The 13,726-nt window shown below is 51.3% G+C and overlaps 1 protein-coding gene across 12 annotated transcripts in view; it reads right to left on the bottom strand.

Moving 5' to 3' along the window:
* LOC128322282 (cadherin-10) overlaps nt 1–13,726 on the bottom strand; it is a 250,048-nt gene that overhangs the window by 11,605 nt on the left and 224,717 nt on the right. For all 12 annotated transcript variants that reach the window (XM_053243247.1, XM_053243244.1, XM_053243246.1 and 9 more), the window contains one exon: nt 12,346–12,482. In XM_053243247.1, the coding sequence (XP_053099222.1) occupies nt 12,346–12,482 (137 nt within the window). The remainder of the gene's footprint in view (nt 1–12,345; nt 12,483–13,726) is intronic.

The raw sequence follows: 13,726 nt of genomic DNA on the forward strand, positions 1-13,726 counted from the left end.
AGGGAATTTCAAACCTATATAAACCCAAGCCTCTTCTCTGGAAACTTCTCTTGGCTGCAGTTGTGGGATCATCTCTGAGACCTGCTTGCCCTTTGCTGGCTGCTCTGGTGTCTCTGTGAGTCCTGACTGTGTCCTGTGTCTCTCTGTGTGTGCTCTGTCTAATCCTTTGTCCACCTGCCCTTTGTGACTCTCTGTGTGTCTCCTCTCTCTGTCTGTCTCTTGTCTGTATACTGTGTGTTACTTCACTTTACTTTCTTCTTAATTTCCCCCAATTTTCCCTGTTCCTTGTCTGTCTGCTTTTCTCCCCCCCTCCCCCCCTTTCCCTTCTCATCCTTTGGGCCTACCCTCCCCCTCCCCCACTCCCACCCACTGCATCCTCATTGCTTTAAATCTTCTTCCATTAATTATTGCTCTTTGTCCTGCCTTGTTTTTGTCCAACTTTTTGATTTTCACATTGCATTCCATTGGTTTCATTTATATATTGCTTGCTGGTTTTGCTTAAATTGTACCATTTTGTTTGTTTCTGCTGACTGCTGCTGCCCTGCGAGTTGGTTCCCTGAATCCCTCCCCCCCACCCCCAGAGGATTCTGTTGTTGTTTCTTGTTGTCCCATATAATCAGTTTTGGTTCCCTGCTCCAAACTTGCCCCTCCAAGTCCAACCACACCCCACCCCAACCCCACCCCATCCAGCCTTCTCCCAAGTTTGCTGCTGCCAAACAGAGTCCAGTTTTCTTTGCTTGGTTCCACTTATTCATTTGCTATTATTAATTTGCAGCAATTGTGGTTTCATTGTCTCTGTTCACTTAGTGGCCCCCCTCAGAGTCTGTGTTTGGTTCCCCCTCCCCACACCCCCACACCCAAGTTTTTTCTGCTGGTTATAGTCTTTCTTTTCATTTTTTTTTAAACTTCTGGCTTGTGTTCTCTTGATATATATTGCTTTATATATTTTGCTACCCTCCTCCTCCTCCTCCCCCCCTGCCTGCCCCCCCACCCTCCCTCCTCCCAGACCCTAGCCCAGGCCCAGCTCCTCCCCCAACCACCCCATCCAGCCTAATCGCTGCTGCTGCCCGAGTTGTTCCAGTTTCTCCTTTGCTGTTTGTTGTTGCCCCCTCCCCATCCCCCCAACACCCCTCTGCCACACACTAGCCCCCAACCACACACACCCTCTCTGCTCCCCCCACCCCACCTCTTTTCCTCCTTGCCCCTGACTCTCTCCACTTACCCCAGGCCCCCTGCCACACACTAGCCCCAACCACACAACCCTCTCTGCTCCCCCCACCCCACCTCTTTTTCTCCTTGCCCCCGACTCTCTCCACTTACCCCAGGCCCCCTGCCACACACTAGCCCCAACCACACACACCCTCTCTGCTCCCCCCACCCCACCTCTTTTTCTCCTTGCCCCCGACTCTCTCCACTTACCCCAGGCCCCCTGCCACACACTAGCCCCAACAACACACACCCTCTCTGCTCCCCCACCCCACCTCTTTTCCTCCTTGCCCCTGACTCTCTCCACTTACCCCAGGCCCCCTACCACACACTAGCCCCAACCACACACACCCTCTCTGCTCCCCCCACCCCACCTCTTTTCCTCCTTGCCCCCGACTCTCTCCACTTACCCCAGGCCCCCTGCCACACACTAGCCCCCAACCACACACACCCTCTCTGCTCCCCCCACCTCTTTGGACCGCTGCTACTGCTGTGTCCTCCCCCCACACCTGAATCCCCCCTCCCTGCTGCGCTGCGCTTCTCCTCTCTCCTCTTTCTCTCTATCATCTCTCTTTCTCCTCTCTCTCTCTTTCTTTTCTCTCTCTCTCCTCTCTTTCTCTTTGTCCCTGCCCCCCCTCTCTTTTCTCTCTCTCTTAGTCTTTTCTCTCTCTGCTCCCCTTCACTTTCCACCTCCTCTCCCACAGCTGCAGCCGCACACAGTAGCCTACCCACCTGGCGGCTGCCATCGGTTTTTTTTTCTTTTTATAGTTTTTGGTTGATTTTGTCTCTGCTTGGGGGTGAGTTGAGCGACACAAATAGTGTTGTCTCCTCACTTCTGCCCCTCCATCGTTGTTGAACTACCCCGGTTGCCTGTGTGCCTCGTGCGGCCGCCCTGCTGAGTCTCAGCCCAGGGTGGCTGGCTGGCGGCGGCGAATCCGTGACCAGCAGTGAGCGGCAGGAGAAGGACCGGAAGAAGAGGGGTTAGTGCGTGTGTGATTGTGCACCTTTTGTTGCCCCTTTCTCTCCCTAGCTGGCGGTTTTAAATAGGGACACCCCTATTCTGAAATGCATTTGGGTGTGGGGAGGAGGGAGGGAACCTTGGAGAGGAGATGTACTGTTGTAAAACTTGTGTCTTCATGCCCATGCCCAGTAAAGAAATTGCTGCTGTGTGTTGCGTTGCATTGCATGCGTCTTGCAGGTGGTTTTTGAACAGGTGCCTTCCAGAGTGCTTCCTTGCCTCTGGGGCAGTCTGAGTGGGGTCCAGGGTTCTGATGCGATGCTGCCACTACATGCTGGGCCCATGCCATGCCAGAGTGCTTCCTTGCCTCTGGGGCAGTCTGAGTGGGGTCCTGGCTGGGCTCTGATGCTGCCACTACATGCTGGGCCAATACACACGTATGATGATGATCATGATGTTCAATCCATGAGGCTGCCATCAAGTGTTTGCTGCTGCTTGCTTGCCATGGCATTGGGCGGGCAGAGTCACAGAGTGGGTGGGTTCAACCTCTGTGTTGGTGTGACTGGGTTCTGGTTTTGGTTGTGTGGAATTCAGAGTCACTAAATAGGCTGCATTGAGTTTGATGCTCCCCCCACAGGAGCATTACTTGAGAACCACCCCCCAGAACCCACACTTTGTGTTCCAGTTCACTAAATAAGGGTTTCCTCCTTTGATCTGCAGGTTCCCAAGCGTTGACTGCATCCCTCCCCCACCCCCGGTAGGTGCTGTGCCCTCCCCCCATCCACTCTCCCCCCCAAAAAAAGCTAAAAACTTGCCACCCACACCACAACTACTCCACCCAACTGCCCGTGCCACCCTCCCACACCGGGGTTCCACCCTTTAACCCCCTATTTTTCTAAAAAAAACCCCTCCCAGACCCATCTCCCCAATTGGCTTGGTGGTTGACTCCCAAATTCAAAAAGGACACCCTCCCCCTCACTTCGATTGGCTTCCCCCCCCCATATCAAAAAGTCTTCCTTTCCCCCCAATTGGCTTCCTTTTTTGAAAACAAACTCCCCCCCCGCCGCCTCCAAATCAGCTGCCTTTTTTTTGGCCCCTAAGCCCCTCCAAATTATTTTTCTGACCCTCTCTGGCCTTCCTCCTAAAGTCTCCCTCCTTCTGACCTAGCAGCATGTCTGAGCGCCGTGTGGCGGGCAGGGCTCGCTCAAGGCTGGCAGGCAGAGGTGGGAGAGGCCAGGTGCGGGGTGCGCCTGCGGCACGGGGAGGGAGAGGACGCGGGGAGCCTGAGGACACCCCAGTTCTCCCCATTGGAGAATTCTTTGCTCCGGCCCCATCTTTGGTGCGCAGGATTCAGTTCCCTACGCCTGCTGCCGCCAATCGCGGCAGAGGCAGAGGCACCGTTAGGGCTGTGGCGGGTCCCTCCTCGCCGGCGGCACCAGGTGCTGCTGAGCTACCGCCAGTTGTTGAGGTGGAGGAGATTGTGGAGTTGGAAGAGCAGGTAGAGGGCGGTGAGGACCGTGCGGCTGGCAGCGATGCAGCCAGGTTCTCCCTCCCTCTGGGGCCCCTTCCCCCTATCCTTTCGCCGCTCAGTGGGGCCCCCCCTCGTGAAGCCCGACACTCTGGTGGGGAGCGGTCTGGCGAGGTGGTGGAGGAGAGGCCTGCCTCTCCGATGCCAGTTCAGCCGGGCCCTTCCTCCGCTGTGGAGGGCGGAAGGGGCGGGTTGGATGGCAGCAGTGGGCAGGCAGCGGCGGCCGCCCCCCCCCCAGGACTGCAGCCACCCTGCGAGAAACGGCCTAGGACGGCGCCCAGGGCGCAGGAGGCCAAGGGCAGTGGTGTATGGGTGCATTTTGAGGTCCCTCAAGATGACCCATTCCACGCCCGCTGTGTCCACTGCAGGATGCTTGTCAGCCGTGGAAGGGACCCTGCGCACCTGGGTACGACGCCTATGTGGAGACACCTAGAGCGTCACCACCCAGGTCTCAGGGGACAGGCTGGCAGCGCTAGTGCGCCTTGTGCATCTGCCACTAGGGCGGGCAGCGGCAGTGTGCCAGCCAGCAGGCAGGCTACACTGCCCGTCCAGCGGTGGACGCAGTCCTCGGGCAGCCAGCGTATTGTTCGCGTGGACCATCATCACCTCACCCGCCTCATAGGGGAGATGATTTCCACCGATGACCAGCCGTTTCAGGTGGTCGAGAACAACGGCTTCCGCCGTATTCTCCAATACCTGGCTCCCGAATACGTCATCCCCTCAAGGACGACGTTCAGCCGGAACGTGGTCCCCTCCTTGTACCGCCGGTGCAGGGAGCTCGTGTCGGCCGAGCTGCGTGCAGCTCCGGCCGGGACAAGCGTGCATTTCACGACTGACCTCTGGACCAGTGTCAGTGGGATGCACGCTTCTTTCCTGGCCCTCACTGCCCACTGGTGGGGACCGGAGAGTGAGGGGACCTCCGCGGGCGATGCTTCTGGGTCCGGCGCGGCTCCCGCTGCACTACGGCACAGGTGGGCCGTCCTGCACGTGGAGACGATGGACACGAGGCACACCGCGGAGGAGGTGGCGGCCGTACTCGACCGCCAGATAGAGGAGTGGATTGGCGGGTGTCCACACCTCTCCCGCGGCTTCATTGTCACCGACAATGGAGCCAACGTTACCGCCGCTGTCGAGACAGTCATGGACTGTGTGAACATACGGTGTATGGCACACACGCTCCATCTGACCGTCAGGGACGCCCTTGGCCTTAAGGAGCTGAAGGCGTCCCAGGAGAAGGGGGCCCGCCCCATCGCAGCTGCTGTTGCTGCCACGGCTACGCTTGTGGATAAGTCCCGCAAGCTGGCCGCCCACTTCCACCGCAGCGAGAAGTCCAGGAGACTGCTTCGCCAGAAGCAGGATGACCTTGGCCTTCCTCGCCATCTCATCCCTACGGATGTGGAGACGCGGTGGAACTCCACCTTCCTCCTGTTCCAGCGCCTGTTGGAGCAGGAGAGAGCCCTTGTCGCCCTGGCGAGGGACGAGTCCTTGGATGTCTGCGACTTCTCGAACGCAGAGTGGAAGCAGATGTCCGAGGCGGTGTCGGCACTCGAGCCCTTCCAGCTTGCCACGAAGGGCTTGTGTGGCGACACCACTCCCTTGAGCCAGGCGCTGCCCACAGCTGTTGGTCTCGAGAAGCTGATGGGTGGACTCCATATCTCTCTGACCACGCCAGAGGGTCGTGCTCTGGCTGGGAGGCTGAGGTCTGGGGTTGACAAGCGGCTCGTTGATGTGCTGGGAGACAGGGAGGAGTATGTCCTCGCTTGTCTCTGTCACCCAGCCCTCAAGGGCAATGCCGTGAGTGCCGACGACTTGCCCAGGTGGAAGGGCATCCTGGTCGAGAAGGTTAGGGAGGAGGAGGCCGCTAGGGCCCGCAGAGACCAGGGTGTTGGTGGTGGTGCGGGGGCAGCCCTCGCGGCCCAACCCGCACCCAGCAGCAGCATGGGCGGCCAGCCGGCGTCAGCTTCCCCTTCCCCTCCCTCTTCCCAGTCCAGCAGCGCGGCATCCCAGGCGGCGCCATCGCAGCAGCCATTTGCTACCGACTCGAGATCCGCCCAGTGGTTTCAGCGGTTCTGCTATGACGCCATGCCTGGTATGCGGGAGGCTCGACCTGCCAGGCCCCCCTCCAGTGCTGAGCAATGCGTTGCGCAGTACTTGGAGGAGCCTGTGGAGGGAGACGGCGTGGACTGCGCACAGTTCTGGGCGAGCCGCCGCCAAGTCTGGCCGGACCTGGCGGTGGTGGCTGTGCGCCTCCTCTCCTGCCCCCCAACCAGTGTCCAGAGCGAGCGGGTGTTTTCACGTGCCGGGGACGTGGTGACACCCTCTCGCTCCCGCTTGGACCCTGGTCTGGTGGAGCAGCTGGTCTTCCTTAAGGTGAACCTCCCCCTGTTGGGCTACCCCAAGCTGCAGTTTGAGACGGGCGAGTGATTACCGTGGGTTGCCCCATGGTTGGTCACCTGCCTGGCTCGACCTCTGCTTATCCCTACCCTCCCCCCTTCCACCTCTAGCTGAGCTGACGTGACAGATGCTGAGCCGTGCCAGCCAGTCGCAGCGTGTAGTGTGCCCACACAGAGATGCAGTTGTAGTAGTAGTTGTAGTGCTGCGACTGGCCAGATGTTTACAATGCCCACGCCCACCTAAAAAGAAACCCAATGCTGACCAGCACAGGCCCTTTATCTATCCACCTGTCAGCATTTGGGGACCTGGCGTGGGCACGGCACACCCCCCCAAAGTAGCACAGCCCACGGAGTACTAGACTTAGCGGCAGCGGCGGGTATACATTCAAAAATGCAGTGTAGATATGTAAATACTAGTAAATAAACATGTAAATAATTTTTTCTTTAAAAACCCCATGTCAAAATCAAGCCTCAAAATTATGCAAAAGAAAGAAAAAAAGGTGACAAAGGGAGAACAAAATGATGAATGCCAAATGAATTGATTTTATTGAAAATGTCACCAGAAACCATGTGTGGGGGGCTTGGTTTACATGGAGAAAATGATTGGTTGATTTTTTGAAATGAAACGAATGAATTATTATCATCTTATGTTCATCTTGATTGTGGTCACTGTTGATGTTGGCTGATGGCAAAAAACCCAAAACCATCAGAATAGCAATGAACTGGCTGCCAACACAACATATTGATTGATAACTGTGCAGGGGGGGAATCGGGTCTGTGTGTGTGTGTGTGGTGCAGGCTCAGTCTGTCTCTTCCTGTTGTGTGTCTGTCTGTCTGTCTGTCTGTGTGAATGGATGCCTAGCACTGTCTCTGTGTGTGGATGCTTTCTGGTGTGTGTCTGTCTACATGTTTTTTTCCCTCCCCCCCATGCCTCCCTCCATCCTTCCCCTCTCATCCTCTCCCCTTCCTCTTCACCACCTTCCATCCTCCCTCCCTTCCAGCCCACCACCGCCTCACCTGCCCCCAACCCCGGTCTGGCAGATGATGAGAGTCTGGTCTCTCCCACCGAAGCACACACGTGAGCACGTGTGTGCACAAATATGTGGCTGACCAACTCTGAGCCGGACCCTCCCCCCTTCAATCCCCTCTACATCCCTCTCCCCCTCCCCTTTCCTCCCCCCTGCCTCCCTGCCTCCCTCCCTGCCTCCCTCCCCCCTCCTAGCTAGCAGCGCACACATACACACACAAAACACCTGTGGTGGCAAACACCACCAGCACACATGCACTCACACTGGTGCCACCACCACCTCTGCCTTGGGCCTCTGTGTCCTTGAGCAGATATGTGGTGGTGGACCAGAGAAGCATTTCTTTCCAGCAAGGCAAAAGGCATGCACTCACTGCACACACACACACACACACATGAAGAGGTGAAGACGAGAAGAGGCAACTTCTAGGACCAGCAGCAGCAGGTGAGTGTCGTGTAATTGTGTTGCTTCCCAAGGCCACTGCCCATGCTCAATGCTCAGTCTGCTGAAACTAAAGAACTAGCTACAATCACCCTTCCTCACATGCAGCTCAGCTCAGCTCAGCTCAGCTGCACAGCACACTGACTAACTAGACACTACAGCTGGTGGTAGAAAAAACAGAAGTCTAAATTCTAGAAGATGTCCTGGTGGATTTTAAACTTTCAAATCTGTGCTAGGATTGCCTTGCCTCCTCCTCCTCCTCCTGCCTGTAATTGTGCCCTCTCCCCTTGCAGTTGCGCCGTCGTGATGGGTTGGTGATGTGCGTGCGCCGTCTACTTGTTAGCTCTCTCCTCCTCATGTTGGCTGGGCTTGCCAGGCACTGGCTGGCAGCAGCTGTTGGCTGTGTGCTAGGCTCAGGCTGTGGCGCGCGTGACTGGACTGGGAATGTTATTGTAGCGGCAACACTGGTTGTGGTGGTAGCAGTAGTAGCTGTTGTTGTTTCTGGGCTGGTGGCTGCTGGCCTGTGCTGACTCTGCGCACTTGGTCTGGTCTGGTCATTGGGATGCAGATGTAGGGTGTGTGTGCATCATCCATGGGGAGCATCAGAGCAGAGCAGAGCAGGTTGGCTGGCTTCTGTCTGTCGGGCCTAGTCAGTGGCAGGCACTGAGTGAGGCGGTGGTTTCTTTGGGCATCACGTCACCCATCATGCAGAGCGGCAGGTCTGCTGCTCTGCTGCTCCGCCTCCTGCTTCTTCTCTGTGTGTGCTGCTCTTGTGCTTAGTGTGCTGCTCCGCTGCTGCTGCTGTGCTGGCAGGCAGCACAGCAGTGGCCTTTTTGTTAGATCAGAGAGTGGGTGTTGTCTCTCTGAGTGTCCTCCTCTTACTTGCTTGGATAGGAGTGGTGGTAGTAGGTAGGCATTAAGATGGACTGACTAGGTGTTACGTGTTAGGGCGCCCAGAGAGAGGGGCCAAAAAGATGGGGTGGCAATTGTTGGGTTGCTCCTAGTATTATTGGTGAATTTCTGAAGAAATTTTTTTTCCATTGGCTAGAATGGGGGTTCGGGGCTGCCCCAGACCCGCCTCTGTGGGGTGGCAGCACCGCCAAAGTGGGTCCGGGGCCATGGCAAAAATGCCCTCAGTCCCTCCCAGCAATCCCCGTAGAGATAGGAGTGATGGTTCTGTTGTTTTTCTGAGGTGTTCTGAGTGAGTGTGGATTCTGTGATAGCAAATGAGAGTGGATTCATGGTGTCTCATTGGAAATCTCATTAGCTATCATAGAATCTACACTCAGAACACCTCAGAAAAACAACAGAACCATCACTCCTATCTCTACGGGGATTGCAGGGAGGGACTGAGGGCATTTTTGCCATGGCCCCGGACCCACTTTGGGGGTGCTGCCACCCCACAGAGGCGGGTCTGGGGCAGCCCCAAACCCCCATTCTAGGCAATGGAGAAAAAAATTTCTTCAAAAATTCACCAATAATACTAGGAGCAACCAATTGCCTTGGGATTTTTGGGGTGGAGGACACCCATGGGTGGCTACCACCCACCCCAGCTTTTTTGCCCCTAAGGGCTCCACATTGTGAGTTATGGGCAAGAATTAATTTTAAAAAAAAATTGTAAAAAATCAGAGGAAGGTCCAATCGACTTGAAATTTGGGTGGCAGGTAGAACACAATGTCCCCTTCAAAACCAGCCACTTTTTGTGATCCGAACCGGTTCGGTTCGGATCCGAACCGGTTCGGATCCGAACCGGACCGGGGGGGTGGTCCGGCAAAACCAGAACCGAACCTCCCCGGTCCGGTCCGGACCCGGTCCGGACCCGAACCGAACCGGGAGAACCAGTTTTATGCACATCCCTATCTGCCTGCCTGTCTGCAAATTACTCAGCAATATTACTTGGCTTCTCTTAATTATTTATTTTGTAGACTGGGGTGGGTGGATCTTCCAATAACTAATTAGTGTAAAAATAAATGGGATTAGGAAGCAACTGGTTTGATATGTATGTATGTATGTATTTTATTTAGTACATTTATACACCACCCTAAAGTCCCGGTTCACAATATATTGATGTATATGATGGACTCTGGTACTAAAGAAATTGCTCACCTGTAATTTGAGCATTTGGGAAACTTCAGGAATAGTTTATAATAAAGTTGAAGGAGCAGAAGTCCAAAAAAAAAATTAAAATAAAAAAACAAAATAAATTAAAAAGTACTAGCTGACCAAGGCACTTGTGTATACCGAAAGGGTTCTTAACATACCAAACATTTGGGCCATAAAACATACTTTTTCTGTCTATATATCTTGACTTTGTATACTGTAGTAATCATCTGGACCCACCAAGGGCACAGCACCTGCATGTGATTCTCAGCAGGTTCATTACAACCCTGTCAGAATTCTCAGCTAGTGGACACCAGATCTGTTATGGGACTATTCTAGACGGTTTTTAATTAAAATTTTCAAAAAAAGTATAAAAAATAGGAGTAAAAACAAACATATGGTGTTTATATCATGCCATATTAAACAACAGAGAGATGCTTACTACATATTATCATGGACTTTGCCTGCCCAGTACATGAATTGCAGCACTTTTCCACATGATGGCTTTCTCTAATCTGTACAAACTTGGTTAATTCAGTAGTTATATTGGCAACTCAGGATTTGTAAAACCATTGTGATATGGGCAACAGTATTCAATAAAAGAATAACAAATATTTTGCTGATGACACCACTGTCAACTGACAGTCATTTCAAAGTTTGTGGTCTGTATGGTATCTATTAAATACCTAAGTAGTACATGCAGTGGGGTTTTAAAAATCATATATCCCATAAATTTGCTCTTTATTTTTTATTCTTTGGATCCAGAATGCTTTTTTCACCATACACTTGGAGCACAAACCATCGGAATATTATCTGCATTAGCCCCTTTGAAATGAATGTGATGACATCCCTTTGACAATACTGTTAAAAAATACTACAGTTTTCACAGAAAATAATAATGATACTTGGTCTGTGTATTTCATTAAAGCTTTCGCACTAGTCATCTACAAATTTCCATACCTCTTCTACACTGAATAACTTCCCCCAAGTTGATTTACATACATATTGTAATGTGCAGCCATTTATATTGGTATGGATGAAGATAGTTAGTACTTCAAATTAGATAGTTAACTCGAGACTCATGTTTAATATTTTTAAAAGAAGAGTTGAATAAAAAGAGTTACAAAACCAGTCAGAATTGAACATATAATGTTGCTTTATAAAAGACATTGTCCAAGATGTTACACAGGCTTACACTGGTGTTTCAAACTGGTCTGTGCTGCTGCGATCATCTAAAGACTGCAGCAGCCTTCGACAAAAACTTAAACCAGGGCCCCTGCACTTAAGGAGAACAACTTACACTTACATGCCTGCTGGTTTTAGTATTTGTGCAAGACTGCTGATGTTTCCTTAGACACCTGAAGCAATGTGGGCCAATTGGAAAGGCTGGAATAAGCCTGCAAAACACTAGGCCTGTCAGCCACTAGGAGACAATGAAGTGTGTGTGCTGTGGAAGTGTGACAGGAGCCCTCATGCAACCCCCTATTTCCCTTGTGCACACTCTGTTGCACAAGAGCGAGGGACTCTTTTTTAGAATCTTATATCCCATGATTTGTAGAATCTTATATCCCACAATAAATTAGAGATGTGCACGGAACTGGCGGTGGCTGGTTCAATGGCCGGTGTGTGTGTGTGTGTCCACCTTTAAGGTCAGGGGAGGATGCACTCCCCCCGCCCTCCACATTCCCCCCACCAGTGCATGATTTCCAAGAAGCCCATTGGGGCAGCAGCATACCTCCCTGCTGCCCTGTTTACTGGCTATACCCGGAAGTACTAGACGCACCTGCATATGCCAGGTGTGCACACACGCATGTCATGCACACACATCCGAAGTATACAAGTGCAATGTGTGCAAGCACATGCCCGGCGCACACAGGCTCATCTAGTACTTCTGAGTATATCTGGTAATCAGAGCAATGGGGTGGCAGGGAGGTATGCTGCCGTTCCAATGGGCTTTTTGGAAATTGCACGCCAATGGGGGAAACACAGCGGAGTGGGAAGCACATCCTCCCCCGCCCTTAAAGGCGGACACCCCCTGGCCGCCGAACCTTCAAGCCAGCCACGGTTTGGGGTCTCTGAACTGGTTCATGCACATCCCTAACAATAACTGCAATAGTGTGCAGGGAAATGGGAGGATTCTGTGGGTGTTCCTGTCATGCCCCAACAGTCCCTCGACACATGCACACTTTGTTAGTCAGTATGTCAATCACTGGCTAAATTACTCAATAGTACTACAAAGAAGTTTTTCTAAAGGACTCCTAAATTTCAATAGGACTTCCTCAAGTAAATTTAGTCAGGCTGTTAGCTCCTGGCCCTAATCCAGTTGTGTATGCATGTAGCAGCCAGGTGGCACAAAAGTGCCTCTGTGAAGTAAGTGGCAAGTGTGCTAATCAGCTGTTTGATATGTGAAGGATGTGTGAGGTGACTAAACCCAAAGAGCCATTAGGGGCTACTTCTGGCATGAATGCACCACATGGAACTACAGCTGGTGGACTGGACTGGGGAAACATGTGGGTGGCACCCACTGCTGTTTCCTTCCAGTCAGCTAGGTGTAAGCATGCAGAAGCCTGCTTCTTTGTGCAGATGGACTGGGTTGAATTGGGACAACTCAGAGCAAAATTATTAAGAGCTGCTAAAAAAAATAAAATCTAAACAATATAAACAAAATATACCCTCAAGCAACAATGGACTTACTGATCTCAGCTGCTATCACGCTAAGATTGTGCCACTGTGACACTTCCCGGTCAAGCATCTTGGAAGTATAAATAGATCCATTTCCAGAATGTATGTTAAAAATTCTGTCAAGGTCAGTGTGGCGATCCAAAGAAAACCTAAAGATAATTAAATCGGGAAAGATTTGTGTTTTGGAAAGTACACATATACAGATTTCATTGTCTTTATATTTATTAATAATGATGATGATGATGTCTTGAGCATCAATAAAATTACAACACATCAACTACAGAAGGCCGCACTACTATGACACACAAATACTACGACGGCACAAATACTACGATAATATATTTAATTTTTCTTTAGTTATCCTAGGCCCTTGGAAATGGTCCAATAATTAAAGTAACTGATCTAGTCAATAATATCTGGCAAACTGTGTGTAAATACCATCATCATCATCATCATCATCATCATCATCATCATCAATCAACTTTATTGGTTAGCCGCCCCATAACAATTGTTCCCTGGGTGGCTTGCAACAGAGAAGTAATAGAAACAATAAAAACAGATAACACATTAAATCATAACAGACAAAAAAGATGGAAATAAAATACAAAATACAATACAAAGCAGCATTAAAAACTTATTTTAAAATTAGTTAAATATCAGATAAAATCTGAAAAGTTGAATTTAAAAATCCAAATTTAAAAGGCCTGAGTGAACAAAAAGGTCTTTCCCTGGCATCTAGAAGAACAAAGTTATGAAGCCAGGAGAACCCCACTGAGGTGGCTACTCCATAAACAGGTGCAACCACTGAAAAGGCCCTCTCCTTGGTAGCCACCCACCTCACCTTGTCTGGCAGGGGCACCTGGAGGAGGACCTCCGAAGAAGATCTTAAGATAACCTTGTATTTTAATTCCATTCTGTTCAGTCAAAGATCTAACAATGGCTATTAGTCAGGACAACACAATGGAACCTCCAAGTTCAGAAACAGTATTTTGGTCTAGAAGTATTCTTGGTTTGATTTGACAGTAATCCTCTTAAGTTTTCCTTGCCAACATTCATATTTTGTCGATCTTTTAAAACAGTTTTCCCCTGCCTTCCACAAGTAATCCTCCTCCACTTTCCCCTTCTACACCCATCTCCTTTTCTTTTTGTAATTTAGCTGGTGAGCAGGGCCTGTCTGTTTAGGTTTGTTCTGTGTTTCATTATGTTAGTTTATAACAATACCAACAGTGACCAACATCCACCCTAATGATGCAACAGAGGAAGAGTGTTCTCCATTGCTCAAGGATGTGTGTGTGTTTGTGTGATATTTGGCAATCCCACCTTCCCCCTGCGGTCACCTGTGCCTCCTATAAATATGTCTCTGAGGGCTAGGAGACCTTCAGGGATATATTTT

The sequence above is a fragment of the Hemicordylus capensis genome, chromosome 4 (assembly GCF_027244095.1).
Source record: "Hemicordylus capensis ecotype Gifberg chromosome 4, rHemCap1.1.pri, whole genome shotgun sequence".
Lineage (NCBI taxonomy): Eukaryota > Metazoa > Chordata > Lepidosauria > Squamata > Cordylidae > Hemicordylus > Hemicordylus capensis.